Source organism: Lynx canadensis, chromosome F1 (genome assembly GCF_007474595.2).
Source record: "Lynx canadensis isolate LIC74 chromosome F1, mLynCan4.pri.v2, whole genome shotgun sequence".
Taxonomy (NCBI): Eukaryota; Metazoa; Chordata; class Mammalia; order Carnivora; family Felidae; genus Lynx; species Lynx canadensis.
This window is the reverse complement of record NC_044319.2, coordinates 44,569,617-44,584,822: the sequence shown is the minus strand read 5'-3', so window position 1 is coordinate 44,584,822 and position 15,206 is coordinate 44,569,617. Positions and strand designations below refer to the sequence as shown.

Sequence of the window (15,206 nt, the reverse complement as noted above, 5' to 3'; positions counted from 1 at the left end):
AAACCTGAAATTTATGTGGAGTAACAAACACTGTGAATAAATACTTTAGAATAGTAAAATCCAATAGTATTTACTGCAGTTTACTGTGAATCATTATAAGCTGAAAAGTTCTCTATTACAATTTCAGTGAGGAAAGGTAGAAACAGATGATGAGGGTGAAGAAGGGGACTAAGGAACTCTGGAAGGTGAGGTGGCCCTGGGGAGGGGAGATCTGATGGGTGAAGCGTGACAGTGAGCGCCATGAGAAGGGTCAGAGCAGATGCCCCAGTAGTGTCACAAGAGGGAGAGGTGTGCCACAGCAAGCCTTGTTTTTAATGTAGACATATGTAGAGAATCCATATGGTACTCTTCTGCCTGCACATAATGTTAAACTAGAACTGAATTATTAAGTATTGATGGAATTGTTCTTAGCTGAAAGTAAGTCCCCCAATGATAAATAAATTAGTAGGTTCTTCATCTTTGGCCTTTGATTACTAGGGCTTCTGCCAAAGTCTACCTTGATCCACTTTTCTTTGCTCAATCCCTCATTGTTATACAACCTTTGCACTTTTCCTTCATACCAGTTATGCCTCGCCCCTCACCCCACACACCATCCCCTACCTGCGCAGGATGTAAGATTTTCCCAACCAGTCTATCCTGTGCTCACTTACCTGATGTGCACTTTACCCATATCTTAACAACTTTAACTAGTTTCAGAATATGGTGCATAAACAAGAGATGATGTAATTGAGGTAAAAAGTGCTATATTTTAGAAAAAAAGAACAAAAGGAAAGGGGTAAAAGTATTTGACAGAGCACTTTTATGTGTTTGGACATTTTAACTGAAAGAACCAAGTTTCTCAAACCATGTTGACCAAAAATGTAATAGATAGGAAAGTGATTATACAATTGTTCCTTCAAAGGCTCCCAAAAGCCTTTTTGAACAAAATTAAAATGATTCCTGACTTCAAAATTATGGCATAAATTCAAAACTAAGACATGTAGACAAGAGGTACAATGGAGTTACAGATAGCAGGGTTTCTTGGGTTCATGCAATAGAGCTTTGAGATCACTGCACAGGTGTTCTCATGTCTTACCTTTTACACTGGTTGCCGTCCACTGTGCTCTTCCCATGGGTTGCCTGCAATCTGCGGATATAATGGAAAGGTTCCAAAAGAGCTTCATATTCATCCATTCATTCTTTCATTCATTTATTTGCCCATCCAATGGTCACTTTTTAAGTGACTGCTAAGTGCCAGGCATTAGGACTAGCATGTACCAAAAGGCCATTTAGTGCGGAAAACAAAAGGAATGATTATTGTATTTCATCAACATATTGTATTTTACTGTATAAAGCATTGTGATGGAGACAAGGAAAAGAGAGACTACAGGATCATTTAGAGGAGGCAAGAAATCCAAGTTGGAATGAGAGTCTGGAGTGGGATCAGGTTGGGGAGTTTGTTTGTAAGAGGTGGAATGAAGAGAGCCAAATCTGTCAGGGTCACGATGGCATCTTGGGTAGGCTTTGAAGGTTGGATGGGAGTCATGGAAATAAGGATGCCAGGGAGGAGGACATTCAAGACTGAGGAACATGGCTCCTGGGTGGCTCAATTGGTTAAGCATCAGACTCTTGATTCAGCTCAGGTCATGATCTCAGTCTTGAGATCGAGTCCCATGTGGAGCTCCACACTGGGAATGGACCCTGCTTAGGATCCACTGATAAATGAATGGATAAGGAAGATATGAGATACACACACACACACACACACACACACACACACACAGTAGAATATTATTCACCCATGAGAAAGAAGAAAATCTTGATATTCACAACAACATGGTTGAACCTAGAGGACAATACGTTAAGTGTAATAATCCAGAGATAGCAAACACTTCATGATAAAACTTCTATATGAAATCAAAAAAGAAAAAAGAAAACATCAAATTCCTAGAAGCAGAATGTGGAATGGAAGTTCTGTACCGGTGGTGGGTGTGGATGCTGGTCCAAGCGTGTAAGCCTTCAGTTATAAGATAAATAATTCCGGAGATCTAATGTACTGCATAATAAGAATCAAAGTAAATAACTGCAAACTATAATCAAATAACAAAGGAAGTCATCAAAAGAGGAGCAATAGATGCAAAACAGAAGACAATTAGCCACATGTTAATAGTAAGTGTTCACCTACCAGTAATTCCTTAAATACACATCATTTAAATTTACCTATTAAAAGGAATGAGTACCTGAGTGATTTAAAATAAATAACCAAGAAATCACTTTAGATTTAAAGACACAATAGGCTAAAGTGAAGGAATGGAAGAAGATATTTCATGCAAATGGCAACCAAAGAATGATGGAGTGATTATACTTCTATGAGAAAAAAAAAACTGACTTAATCTAAAACTGTCTCTAGAGATGAAGATCATTATATAATAATAATGAGTCCATTCATCAGGAAAATGGTAACAGTTTTCTTTTTTTTTTTTTTTGAACGTTTATTTATTTTGGGGACAGAGAGAGACAGAGCATGAACGGGGGAGGGGCAGAGAGAGAGGGAGACACAGAATGGGAAACACGCTCCAGGCTCTGAGCCATCAGCCCAGATCCTGAAGCGGGGCCCGAACTCCTGGACTGTGAGATCGTGACCTGGCTGAAGTCGGACGCTTAACTGACTGCACCACCCAGGCGCCCCGGATTCTGGGTATTCTAAATGTCACTTCATTCCAAAGAGAAAAAATTAATGAACTATTTTGATTTAGTATCTTTGTCGCTTACTTTTTCTGTCCCAGGAATTTGGATGATTCAGATTTTTTCAGGTTTTCATTTGTAAATGACTCCTTATTTTTGTGTTGTTACAGTGAATCTTTATAAAAATGTTTATTTATATGCTTATCTTTTCCTTATACATTCTGCCTTTCAGAAACATGTTCAAAATCAGAGATAACAATTGAAAATGGATTTTTTTCTGAATATGAACCTACATATTCCTTAAATAAAGAAACACAGTATCAATGTAAACCACGATATGTAACACCAGATGGTAAAACTTCAGGATCGGTTACATGTCTGGAAAGTGGATGGTCACCTCAACCCACATGTATTAGTGAGTAATTTATTATGTTCCTATTCATTATGCTGATGGCTATTGAACAAAAGTTTACTCTAAATTACTTCTTTTCTGAGGGGAGGGGCTGACACGATTCCCCTTTGAAAAGATAAATGAAAAACGATGTAAGTTTTTGCCTTTAAGAGTAATCACTTATACAGCGTAGTAGCAGGACATCTTTCAGTTTACGTTATTTTCCACTTTAAAACATCCTGTGATTTGGAAACGAGTTAGGGAGCCTTATGTGTATTCTCCTGGAAACTCACTTATTTTTGGCTGGCAAAATATATTTGTGCCTATTCCTGCTTTTAGGTGATCAGACTTTGATGACAGAATCTTTGTTTCTAGACATGAAAGTTATGTTTGTAAGTGAAGATGTGGGTCCATAGTGCAGAATTTTAATTAAAGTATGGAGTTCATGGTTGACATTCCAGGGTAGCCCACTTTAAAAATCCTCTCCTTTAGAAAATCTTCGTAAACATCTAGTTAGTGGAGAAGGAATACTGCTAGATGGTGCCAACTACAGCTGTGTTGAAAGATTTCCCTGTCCCTGGATGTTTATGAAGATTTCTATGAACAGTTTCCTCAGTTTATCTTATCCTCCAAAGCTACACAGTGATAGTTTTGAACCGATATTTACATATTCACTTTAAAGGAAGTGGATATTTGAATATCCTTTTGTACTGTTTTCATTTCCTTTTTTTTTTTCAATTTCCATGCTTACTATGGGCACTAGCCACAAAAAAAATGATAAAAGTGGCTCCCATATAAAGTCATTTTATACTGAATGTTAGTTAGTTATCCATTGTAATACTTACTATGGAAGAGAAACACACTGTCTCTCTTCACTAGTATAGTTTTGCTTTGTTTTTTAAAGCTTTAAGGTAGCTGGCTCCATAACACAGCATAAAATTTGAGATGAATTACCTAATCTTTATGAACACACTGTTAGCAAAAATTAAAACTTTTAACATTTTACTTTCTTATAACTAATAATAAAAATAGTTATCTCTCCATTCAATCTTGGTAAGTTTAAAAAAATAAACAGCCATTAGGAAAATATTTGAGGAAGAAAATCAGCATGTGAGCTTTAGAAATTGTGATGTTTTAAAGTAGAGTTTTATAGAATGTTTAAAAATTTACTTGCATTTTTGAAAACCAGTCGTATTCAACTGATCCAGTTTTGTCTGGAATATTTGTCACCTTGCTAGTGAATGTGGCATCTTAGTTCACAAAATCCTATTCCTCTCTGCTGGTTAAAATAGGATGCACCTGTAATGACCTATTTGATTACAAGCATGGCATAAACACATAAGTATAACTGATTGAGAAAAGTGTTCGTAGAAAAATTTTTTCAGAGTGTTTAAGTGATAAGAAAAATGCTGTGTAGAAACATATTTTTTCATTTCGAGTAACTTTCAAGACAATGATTTATCACTGGTATTCTTAGATTAATTTAATATGATACTGAATTTACTAGCACAAGCTAATTGATAAAGGTGTTTTTTTACCTCCTTGGAATGGGACTTAATTACATCGTCCATTAAATAATATTAGAATTGAAATCTTCAATTCTGTTATGCATTAGAATCTTGTGACATGCCAGTATTTGAGAATGCCAAAGCCAAAAGCAATGTCACGTGGTTTAAACTCAATGACAAGTTGGACTATGAATGCCACGATGGATACAAAAGCCAAGATGGGCGCGCAGGTTCAATAGTGTGTGGGAACAATGGTTGGTCTCATAAACCAATATGTTATGGTAAGTACCATTTTTCCAGGTATTTTTTTTCAGGATTAACAAAATTAACAAGACGTGTTTAAGATATCCCAATTTGAACAAATTTGCATTATTTAAAGTCATTTTGGGGGCATCTGGGTCGCTCATTGGGTTGAACCTCAGACTTTGGCTCAGGTCATGATCTCACAGTTCTCGGGTTTAAGCCCCATGTGGGGCTCTATGCTGACAGTTCAGAGCCTGAAGCCTGCTTCGGATTCTGTGTCTCACTCTCTCTCTCCACCCCTCCCACTCACACTCTGTCTCTCTCTCTCTCAAAAACAAATAATCATCTAAAATTAATTAATTAATTAATTAAGTTTTAAGAAGTCATGATTAAAATCAAGGTGTCTTCTTCTGATTTACTGTAACCTGGGAGAAGAGGGTGTTTGAAAGCCCAAGGACTATTATCTCTCTTTAACACAGTGTTTCCTATGGGCCATATACATGATAGGTTTATAAACAAAGAATAATTTTGTTTGTTATTCTAAATGCAGGCTATCATATTATTTAAAACTGGGTTCTTTGAGTGTATGCTATATGAAAACCAAAATTGTAGTCTTACAATTTCCTCAGCTATTTTGCTCCTGAGTTTCTGCTTTTACACCTTCTGCCTTGAGTGTTAATTTCTGCAGACCCTGAGAGAAGCTCTTTATTTTAGGAATTTAGCTTATTTTTATTTGGGAATGTCATGAATGTCACAAACTTGACAAATTTGAAGGGATAATTTTACACATTCTTAACTTGAATCAGAATAATCAATAATTTATTAATAGATAGTATAAAGGTTTAATAAGAATAGATAATTGGATATGATATAAATACTCAGGATGCCTAGAATATGCCTAACTATTTGGCTTTGAACATGGTTCCTTATTTTGTTTCATTTTTCAGTTTGATTTCTGTACTAATATAATATAATCAATATAAATTAAGCTATTTTAATAGTTTCTTAGAAACTGTTGGAAATGTCTCCTAGTGTTCTGGTTGTCCCATTATATTTACATTAAACAAAATACTAATCTTATTTGAGTGCAATTTTAAAAATGTAGTATCAGGGTTTTTTTTTTTTTAATGTGAAGAATATGTTTCTGTTTTGGGAGTACAAAATAATATAGCATTTATTTTATAAATGTCAGTTATAAAATCAGATCCAGTATAAGCAAGTTGACCTTCCAAATACATTTTCAGGGTACATATGTTGCTCTTCAATGCCTTAATATTTCTCAGGGTCCCCTATGAATTTAGAGGGCTTAGAAAACCTAATATGTAAAATTTTCTGTGACTCCTCTGTATAAGCAGTACCCAGCACCTCATTTTTATAAGACACATATAAAATTTACTTTGCCAATGATTAATTTTATATTCACACCAAATTATTTGAACATTTTTATAGAAATAGAATGCAAGATTCCTGAAATCGAAGATAACTTAAATATTCAGCCTAAAGAAGACAAATATAAAGTCGGAGATGTGTTGAAATTTTTCTGCACACAAAGACTTAAAAGAGTTGGACCAGATTCAGTTCAGTGTTACGACTTTGGATGGTCCCCTAATCTTCCAACATGTAAAGGTGAATGTTTATCTTCTAAATGCTACAACAAGAAATAGGATTTTTGAAACCAACATTTTTATGTTTTTGTTTCTCTCACGCTTAATTTTCTGTTGGCTTCAAGTGTGTGTGTCTGTAATCTAATTCATTAAGCCAGGACATGTGTTGGGTAGTAGATATCTCAGATTTTCTTATTTAAGAACTCAATCTCCACTTGTTTCTTGAAATATGTAGTGGTAATAGCCATAGATACGTATATTATGCCTCAGTGTTTGTTACTTTTCCTTTTGACTACAATTCCACTGTTAATATTGGACACTTGGTATGGCATGGGCCTTCCCTCAACCTTCATCGAGTGTCTAAACAATACTCAAGCAATGTATAGTTAATTGAGTCCATTCAATCACATGTATGTCTTAACCAAAGTTAAAATATGTTGATAAAATGCTAGCCTCAAATGATGACATTTTTTTCAAACAGTTTTGATAAAATTTTTCCATGGCATATGAATATTGTTAACATTTACATGACCATATTTATTAATTGGTTTGCATACATCTTTAGAATATCTAGATTATTAAACATGTTTTCTGGGTTTCAATATACTTCCAATATACTAGTTCAGTGTAATTAACAGTACCGGGTTGCGGTGCCTGGGTGGCTCAGTTGGTTGAGCATCTGAATCCTGATTTCAGCTCAGGTCATGATCCCTGGGTCATGGGATCGAGCCCCATGTCGGGTTCCATGCTGAACATATAGAGCCTGCTTAAGATTCTCACTCTCTCTCTTTCTCCTCTCCCTTCTTATCTTCTATCTCTCTTTCTAAAATAATAATTTTGAAAAAGGAACTGGGAAACATGTTTCTTGTTTAAGCACTATTTGTTTTTCATTGCTTAAGAAGGCTATAATAAAGTACATTATAAGTAATATAAATTAATTAAAGAAAAAACTCCCCATTTTATTGTTTTTTAAGTTGTGAAATAGGTAATTTGATCATTATTTACACATTATTTCTCCTGTAGAGCAAACAAAACAGTGTTCTCCACCTCCTCAACTCCTTAATGGGAAAGTTAAAGAAACACAGAAAGAAAACTATGAACACAACGATTTGGTGGAATATGTGTGCAATCCTAGATTTCTGATGAAGGGTTTTAATAAAATTCAGTGTGTTGATGGACAGTGGACAGACTTGCCTGTTTGTATTGGTAATGTATAAAATATATTCATATTTAAAATAAACCAAACTTTTATATTTATAGAAACACATAAATTATATTTTATAAGTAAACATATTTTTCTGAACTTTTCACAGAGGTGGAGACTACATGTGGAGATATACCAGAACTTAATTACGGCTACGCTGTTCAGACTTCTAACCCTCCCTATCACCATGGAGATTCAGTGCAGTTCAATTGCAGAGAAGGATTCACAATGATTGGACAGAAATCAATTACATGTATAAGAGGATTATGGACCCAACTTCCTCAGTGCATTGGTGAGAAGACACTTCTCAAATAGACGGTCAATGAAATGTAATATTTTTATTGTAAAAACTGTATCTGCAAACATAGTTTTGAAATTTAGATATATGCTTGAATATGTCAGGTCTTAAATTATAATGATTGCTTATCATCTACAAAGGAAAAATATAAACTAGCAAGAGAATCTGATCACCCTTTCTATCCCTGAAATTAACATGGTTTTTAAGTGTGAAGCTAAATTTTACTTACAGTTATTCATATGATTTAAATCTGAGTATTAATCGCCAGGAAAATAGAAGCATATTTGCATAAATCCCATTTTTGTTTTACGCGGCACTCTTGTTTCCAGGCCCTGGAACACAGACAAAGTCAAGAAAGTGCCCACTTGCTACGTCCCTATAGGAATCTTGCCTCTCTCAAAGCTTCTAAGGATTTCCCAGTCTGTTTCAAATGCGGCAGCAAGAAGTTAATGTGCCAAAGGGTGGGTGAGCTGCAGACCCTCTGGGTTCGCAGTATAAGTCAGTCAAAGGAGGCAGTCAGGGTGGGGCCAGGAAACAAACCTGATTGTTGGACTTCACTCTGGTTGATGTATGTGCATCATCCTGACCTTTGGATGACCATGTCTTTGATGACTAGCTGAGAAAATATTGGGGGCCCTGTTCCTTTTTCCCTTGGAATGAGTTCTTTCCTACAGATTTCTTGGGTCCTACATTCAAAGAGAGTCCTGGATGTCCAATCTTACTTATTCACCAGATGTCTAGGCATTAATTGTTCCAAGGAGAAGGTAGGGCTTAGGCTCATGTTCCATGGGAGCAGAGATTGACACCTGTTTTGTTCACGATGTAGTCCCAATATACAAAGGACTGGTGAACATACAGCAGACATTAAGTAGGAGTTTGTTGAATGAACCCTTAGGTTTTGTTGCTTTTTAATCCTTACATTTTTGCTAGACACATTCCCATGAGAAGTATTGCCAGTCCTTCAAGACCAAATTTCATCTTTGTCCTCTTCTATCTCCACAAACAATTTCCCCTCATTTTATATGGGGGAAAACCCAAGGTTGTAACAGGCATGAAAACTCTCAACTTTTCACTCTTATACTAAAACATCTATTTCAGTTATTACTCTTTTTAGATCTCAGAGTTTGCCTTTCCAAGGTTAATCTTCGACCTATATTCAAGTTTACCATAATCCACTTTTAACTATCATAGACCTTACTCCAGTTTTCTCCTCTCAGTGTTTATTTTGTACGTCTAGCTAGTCTAGCTTTTCACTCTTCTCAAAATGTTTATTTTCTCGTAAGAATCAAGGAAATTCTTTCAGAAACCAGTCAATCATAGGACCATGACAACACCCACCACCACTCCTTTTGACTATAGGTGAGTTACTATCACCTGAAGAAAACCTTGTTTTCTCTTCAACACTGAGGACAAGCCCTAAAAACAGAATTTATTTTCAGCCTCTAGTGTGTTTTGAATTAGTCCCCTTTGTTTTATTTTTTATTGTATTACAAAATCATTACTTCTTTGGGTACTTATTAAAAAATCCAAAGACCTACATCAATTGATATTTTATCAACTTGACAAAGTACTCCGGGCTGCATTGAATTTTTGAAGTATGTAGTTGTATAAAAAGTTGTTATACTCATATTAGAGTCAACAAAATGGACTCTTACAATATTATTGAATTATAGGTTGACCTGATGTACAAAATAGTTTTTCACAGATTGGAAGAGTATATACAGTAAACAGGTTGTGACTTGAAGCACCCAATTTCTTAGTCCAAGTATTTGTCCCATTTTAGTGATCATGCAAAAGATCTGCTTAAGTGTTCACATTTTACGTAATACATCTTAGATGTGCTTATTAAATTACCATAAGTGAAAAAATATATTCATTTTTTTGAAACACGATATTTAAATTGGCAGCTTCATATATTCTATTTCCACAGATAAATAAGAGACCAAATTTAACCAGGTGATGACTGTTCAGTGTGTAAATCATCCAAAAAAGTGAGCCTCTTAATGCTTTTCTAATCCCCAAAGTGCAGGCTGTATTTATGGCAGACATTTTCTCTGAAATTTCAAAGCCTGGACACGGGACTTATGTTCAGACATAATAAGTAGCCCATCACATGCAATATGATCAGGAATGACTTGGTTGGTGGGACTTACGGGCATAAATTCTAATTTCGATATACTATTGAGTCTAAGCTATTGTTCTGCATTAACTGCTTTGATTCTTGTAAGTAGTCTTTTCAAGGCAATATTTTCATTTTCTAGCAACAGATGAACTTCAGAAGTGTAAACACAGCTTAACTATACGTGAGGTAAATCCATTGAAGACCGAATTTGATCATAATGAGAACATAACTTACAAATGTAGAGGAAAATTAGAACAGAAACACTCAACGTGCATAAATGGAAGATGGGATCCTGAACTAAACTGCACAGGTAAGCTCTTGTTTATAGTACTTTCAAAATCTTACTCTATTTCCTCCGAACTTGCCAAAGCAGTATTTGGGCATCTTTTAAACATGTTTAGCTATTTATTATTACAAATAACTTTGAAGCCGGAAGGGAATTTAGAAACTAACCAAAACATCATTTCTAGATATTAAGTGCATCAGTGCTTCAGTCAGCTATAAAACAACCCACCCAGAAACTTGATGGCCTCAAATTAACGCTGGTCGGGTATCTTTAAGAAATAGTGATTTGGTTTTCTTTGAGGCTGAGGAGAGCACAAAGATGGCATCCACTGGTCCACGTTCCCTGAGAGCACCTCGGTGGCCCCCAGATGTGTGGCACATCTCAAGTCCACCCCTCAGGCTACCGGTCTATCTAAGATAATTAGGCTTGTTCCCCAGAAAGTCTGGGCTGTGTTTCAGGCTGCTTTGTAGTGCCCCGGAGGTAGTGGCCCACCAAGAGTTATCTCTCGGATTGTTGTACTGTGCTGCAGGCCCCAGAAATGCAAGCCCCTCAGGCCACTAGAGCCTGGGGATCAAGGAGTGTGCCCTCTGTGGGCTGAGCATGCTGGCCAGCTTTAGCGAGGCAGCAGAATGCAGGGCTGGGGCCCGCTCGCCGGCTTGGATGAAGCCACAGGAGAGCCCTGGGCTGGAGTGCACCCACTGGTGCCATCAAGGTAGAGGGAAAGTGCAGACATGGCACCTGCCGGAGATTTAGTTGCCAGACCAACCTCTGGTAAAATGTATCAAGAGGAAGTACAAATTAAGATTATTAGGACAAAAATGCTTAAACAAGCAGATATAGAAGAGAATAAATCCTTGAGAATACATTGAAAAAATATGCCAAGATAATGAAAACAGAAATAAGAAAAAAACTTTTGATTAAATATAAAATACTCCTGCATCTGTCTAAAGATAGAAATAGAAAATATGACCATATTAGTCAGCATGAATGAATTATATTCCGTCAACAATTTCTCTGAATTGAATACAAAGTGTCAGATAATTGGACGGACTCAGGAGACTTCCCAATGTGCAGTCACATAAGGTCTTTAATGAAATAAACGCATGGCAGGAGAAAGCAAAACGTAGGTATCACAGAGAGGTCCAAAAGCCTCCAGGGTTAGCCGTCCAGAGTCTTCCCTCAGTGGAACAGGACATCTTTGTCTCCAGGTTATGAACTGCCACGATACATGTGAGGTATCTCTCCTTTATGGGAGCTCAAACGCAAGTTTGCAAAGGAATCTTGTATACCTTGCTGGTCATAGAAGGAAAGTCAGGCTGTCTAATCCGTTAAACAGGGTGCATTTCATCATCTGTGTATCTCTAAACAGTGTCGGCAACCTAGTCAACAGTATCTCCAGAGAGTTTTGAACTTTAAACAACACACTGTTAATCACTAATGACCATATCTAATTCATGTCTTGGCCAGGACCTGTATCAAATAGTTGATCTTTAACTACATGTAATTCTTCCTGTGGCTAATTATTTTCCATTCCACATCTTATATGGGTTTTAATGCAATCACAATACATTTGATTATAGATAGCTGTAAAAAGATCCTAATCTCAGTATTTATTTAGTGCCTGTTACTGAGTGGATGATTCAGTTAGTACATCGTAATGGTTAGAAATAATTAAAAGAAGTTTTACATAAATTATGCACGATTTATCACAGAAGGAATAAAAGGAAGATACTACCATTAAGACCACGTGTGATGTATTAAAGCGCTCTACAAGCTGAAGAGTATCACATATTTAAGCATAACATTATTATTTGATTGTTTATGATACATTATTATTGAGTTTTCTCTTTAATTTTTCTCTTTAATATTTTTAACTCTGATTTCATCACGAAATCTAATTTTCATATTTGTAGAAGTACAAATGCAGTCATGCCCACCTCCACCTCAGATTCCCAATGCTCACAATATGGCAACGACGGTAAATTATCAGGATGGAGAAAAAGTATCTGTTGTCTGTCAAGACAATTATATAATTCAGGATGCAGAGGAAATCGTGTGCAAGGATGGAAGATGGCAGTCCATACCACACTGCGTTGGTCAGTAATGCATAACTTGCTTTGTAACATTCTTTCAAATGAGGTTCATACTCCCCTGTGCTTTGTGTAAATGAACAAGATAAGGACCTTTCTGTCTATGTATTTCACTTTATCTTGAAACAGTAAATTGCAATCTAAGTATACAAATCAATTGGCATTCTTTCAGTTCTACTATGAAAGAAACAGACCAAAACTTTGGGTTACTGTGTAAATACCATAGAAAATTTCCCTCATGATGAACAGGACAAGAATGTGGGGGTAGAGTGAACAAGCAGATACTACTGTAGATTTGATGGAGACATGAGCTTGCAAATTTCAGATGTTTTTTAGTTTTTCAGTAATTTAATTTTTCAGATTATCCTTATTTTACAACCTCAACTAGTATTTGATTACATTTTTCAATTTAAACATTGATCTCTGTTCTTTATACAGAAAAAAGCCCATGTCCTCAACCACCTCAGATAGAACATGGAACCATTAAATCATCTCAATTTTCAGAAGAGATGGACGAAACATTGAAACCTGAGTTTTATGTACATGGCACCAAATTAAATTACATTTGCGAGGATGGTTTCAGGATATCTGGAAAAGATGAGATAACGTGCCACATAGGAAAATGGAGTTCTCCACCTCGGTGTGAAGGTGAGGACAGTATGCAAACCACAATTCTATTTTCGATATAATCGATTAAGCATAATCAATTGTCAAATTCGTGAGAAAGAATCCTTTAGATTTCTAAATATACAAACTCATTTATAGCTAAATATCTAAAATCATTTATATATTTATGTACCTTACCAGCAATTTTTGCATAATCAAATCTATCCTCTTTGTGTTAATTTCATTCACTCATTACAGACTCACTTTGAATTCTGGAAATTGTTTAATGAAAACTAGATGTGTAGTACACCTAAACCTCTCTGTCCATAACATACCGCCTATTCATATTCCTACCCATTTATATATGGAACTTGTACTGATTGCTTTGCCATGAGTTTTTATAAATTTCTTTTGTTTTTCCTATGTCATTAGAGTTCTTACAACACATGGTACATAAGATGATTAATTCTCAATGCTCTTCTTTTATTATTCGCTATTAGTTTGAGAAACACTGATAGCGTCTTTCATAAATATATTGACATTTTTATTTTTTTTTATTATTTAAGTTTTAGTTTAAATTCCAGGTAGTTAACGTGTAGTGTAATATTAGTTTCAGGTGTAGCATATGGTGATTCAACACTTCCATACAACACTCGGTGCTCATCACAAGTGCCCTCCTTAATCCCCATCACCTGCTAAACCCATCCTCCCACCCACCTCCCTTCTGGTAACCGTCACATTGTTCTCTATAATTAAGAGTCTGTTTCTTGGTTTGCCTCTCTCCCTCTTCCCCCAACCGCCCCGCCCTTTGCTCATTTGCTTTGTTTCTTAACTTCCACATATAAGTGAAATCATATATTATTTATCTTTCTCTGACTTATTTCGCTTAGCATTACATTCTGTAGCTCTATCTGTGTCATTGCAAATGGCAAGATTTCTTTCTTTTGTGACTGAGTAATATTCCATTGTGTGTTTGTACCCCCTCTTCTTTATTCATTGTAACTGGGCTATTGGAAATAATGCTGCTATAAACATCAAGGCATATGAGTCCCTTTGAAGTAGTATTTTTGTATTCTTTGGGTAAATATCTAGTAGTGCAATTGCTGGATCATAGGGTAGTTCGACGTTTAACTTTTTGAGGAATCTTCACCCTGCTTTCCAGAGTGGCTGCACAAGTTTGCATTCCCACACCAACACTGCAGGAGGGTTTCCCTTTCTCCACATCTTTGCCAACACCTGTTGTTTCTTGTGTGTTGATTTTAGCCTATCTGACAGGTGTGAGGTGATATCCCATTGTAGTTTTGAATTGCATCTCCCTGATGATCAGTGATGTTGAGCATCTCTTTATGTGTCTGTTGGCTGTCTGCATGTCTTCTTTGGATCTATGTCTGTTCTTGTCTTCTGCCCATTTTTAACTGGGTTACGGTTTGGGGGTGTTGAGTTTTATAAGGTCTTTATATATTTTGGTTACTAACGCTTTATCAGTTACATCATTCACAAATATCTTCTCCCTTTCTGTAGCTTGTCTTTTAGTTTTGTTGATTGTTCCCTTCACTGTACACGAGTGTTTTATTTTGATGTAATCCCAATACTTTATTTTTGCTTTTGTTTCCCTTGCCTCAGGAAACCTATCTAGAAAGAAGTCGCTATGGCTGATAATGTACTGACATGTTTAGTTTCAAATTCCTACTCAGGTTGTCAACTGGATACATCAGAATGATGGTTTTAGGAAGCATTTGCACACCATCTCCGTGATATAATTGCAGATCCTGTGTTATTTTTTTCAAATAAAACTGCCAAATATGGCAACCAATGCATAAAATTAAGTTTCAGTTTTAGTAAAACATGGAGTCATTCTTTCTTTGTCTCTTTCTTTTTTTAGGACTTTCCTGTGCGCCACCACACTTGATTCCACATGGTATTCTATCTCACGTATCAGACAGTTACCAATATGGAGAAGAAGTAACATACAAATGCACCAAAGGTTTTGAGATTAATGGACCTGCATTCATAAGATGTTTAGGAGGAAAATGGTCCCATCCACCAGAGTGCAAAAGTATAGTGTATTTAATTTTACTCTACGATTGATAAATATTCTTAATTCAGAGCATAAATGGTACAAATATGAAACTAGGCAGTAATTCCAGAATTTAACAGGGTATCTCTGGGAAGCTGTGGATTCTAGTAGAG

General features: G+C 36.0%; 1 protein-coding gene across 1 annotated transcript in view; it reads left to right on the top strand.

Annotated features, from left to right (window-relative positions):
* Positions 1–15,206, top strand: part of CFH (complement factor H) — a 199,853-nt gene that overhangs the window by 86,177 nt on the left and 98,470 nt on the right. The window contains exons 12-20 of the mRNA XM_030302776.1: positions 2,897–3,079; positions 4,671–4,844; positions 6,256–6,432; positions 7,434–7,616; positions 7,724–7,906; positions 10,174–10,344; positions 12,234–12,416; positions 12,849–13,058; positions 14,899–15,072. Coding sequence (XP_030158636.1) covers positions 2,897–3,079; positions 4,671–4,844; positions 6,256–6,432; positions 7,434–7,616; positions 7,724–7,906; positions 10,174–10,344; positions 12,234–12,416; positions 12,849–13,058; positions 14,899–15,072 — 1,638 coding nt within the window. The remainder of the gene's footprint in view (positions 1–2,896; positions 3,080–4,670; positions 4,845–6,255; positions 6,433–7,433; positions 7,617–7,723; positions 7,907–10,173; positions 10,345–12,233; positions 12,417–12,848; positions 13,059–14,898; positions 15,073–15,206) is intronic.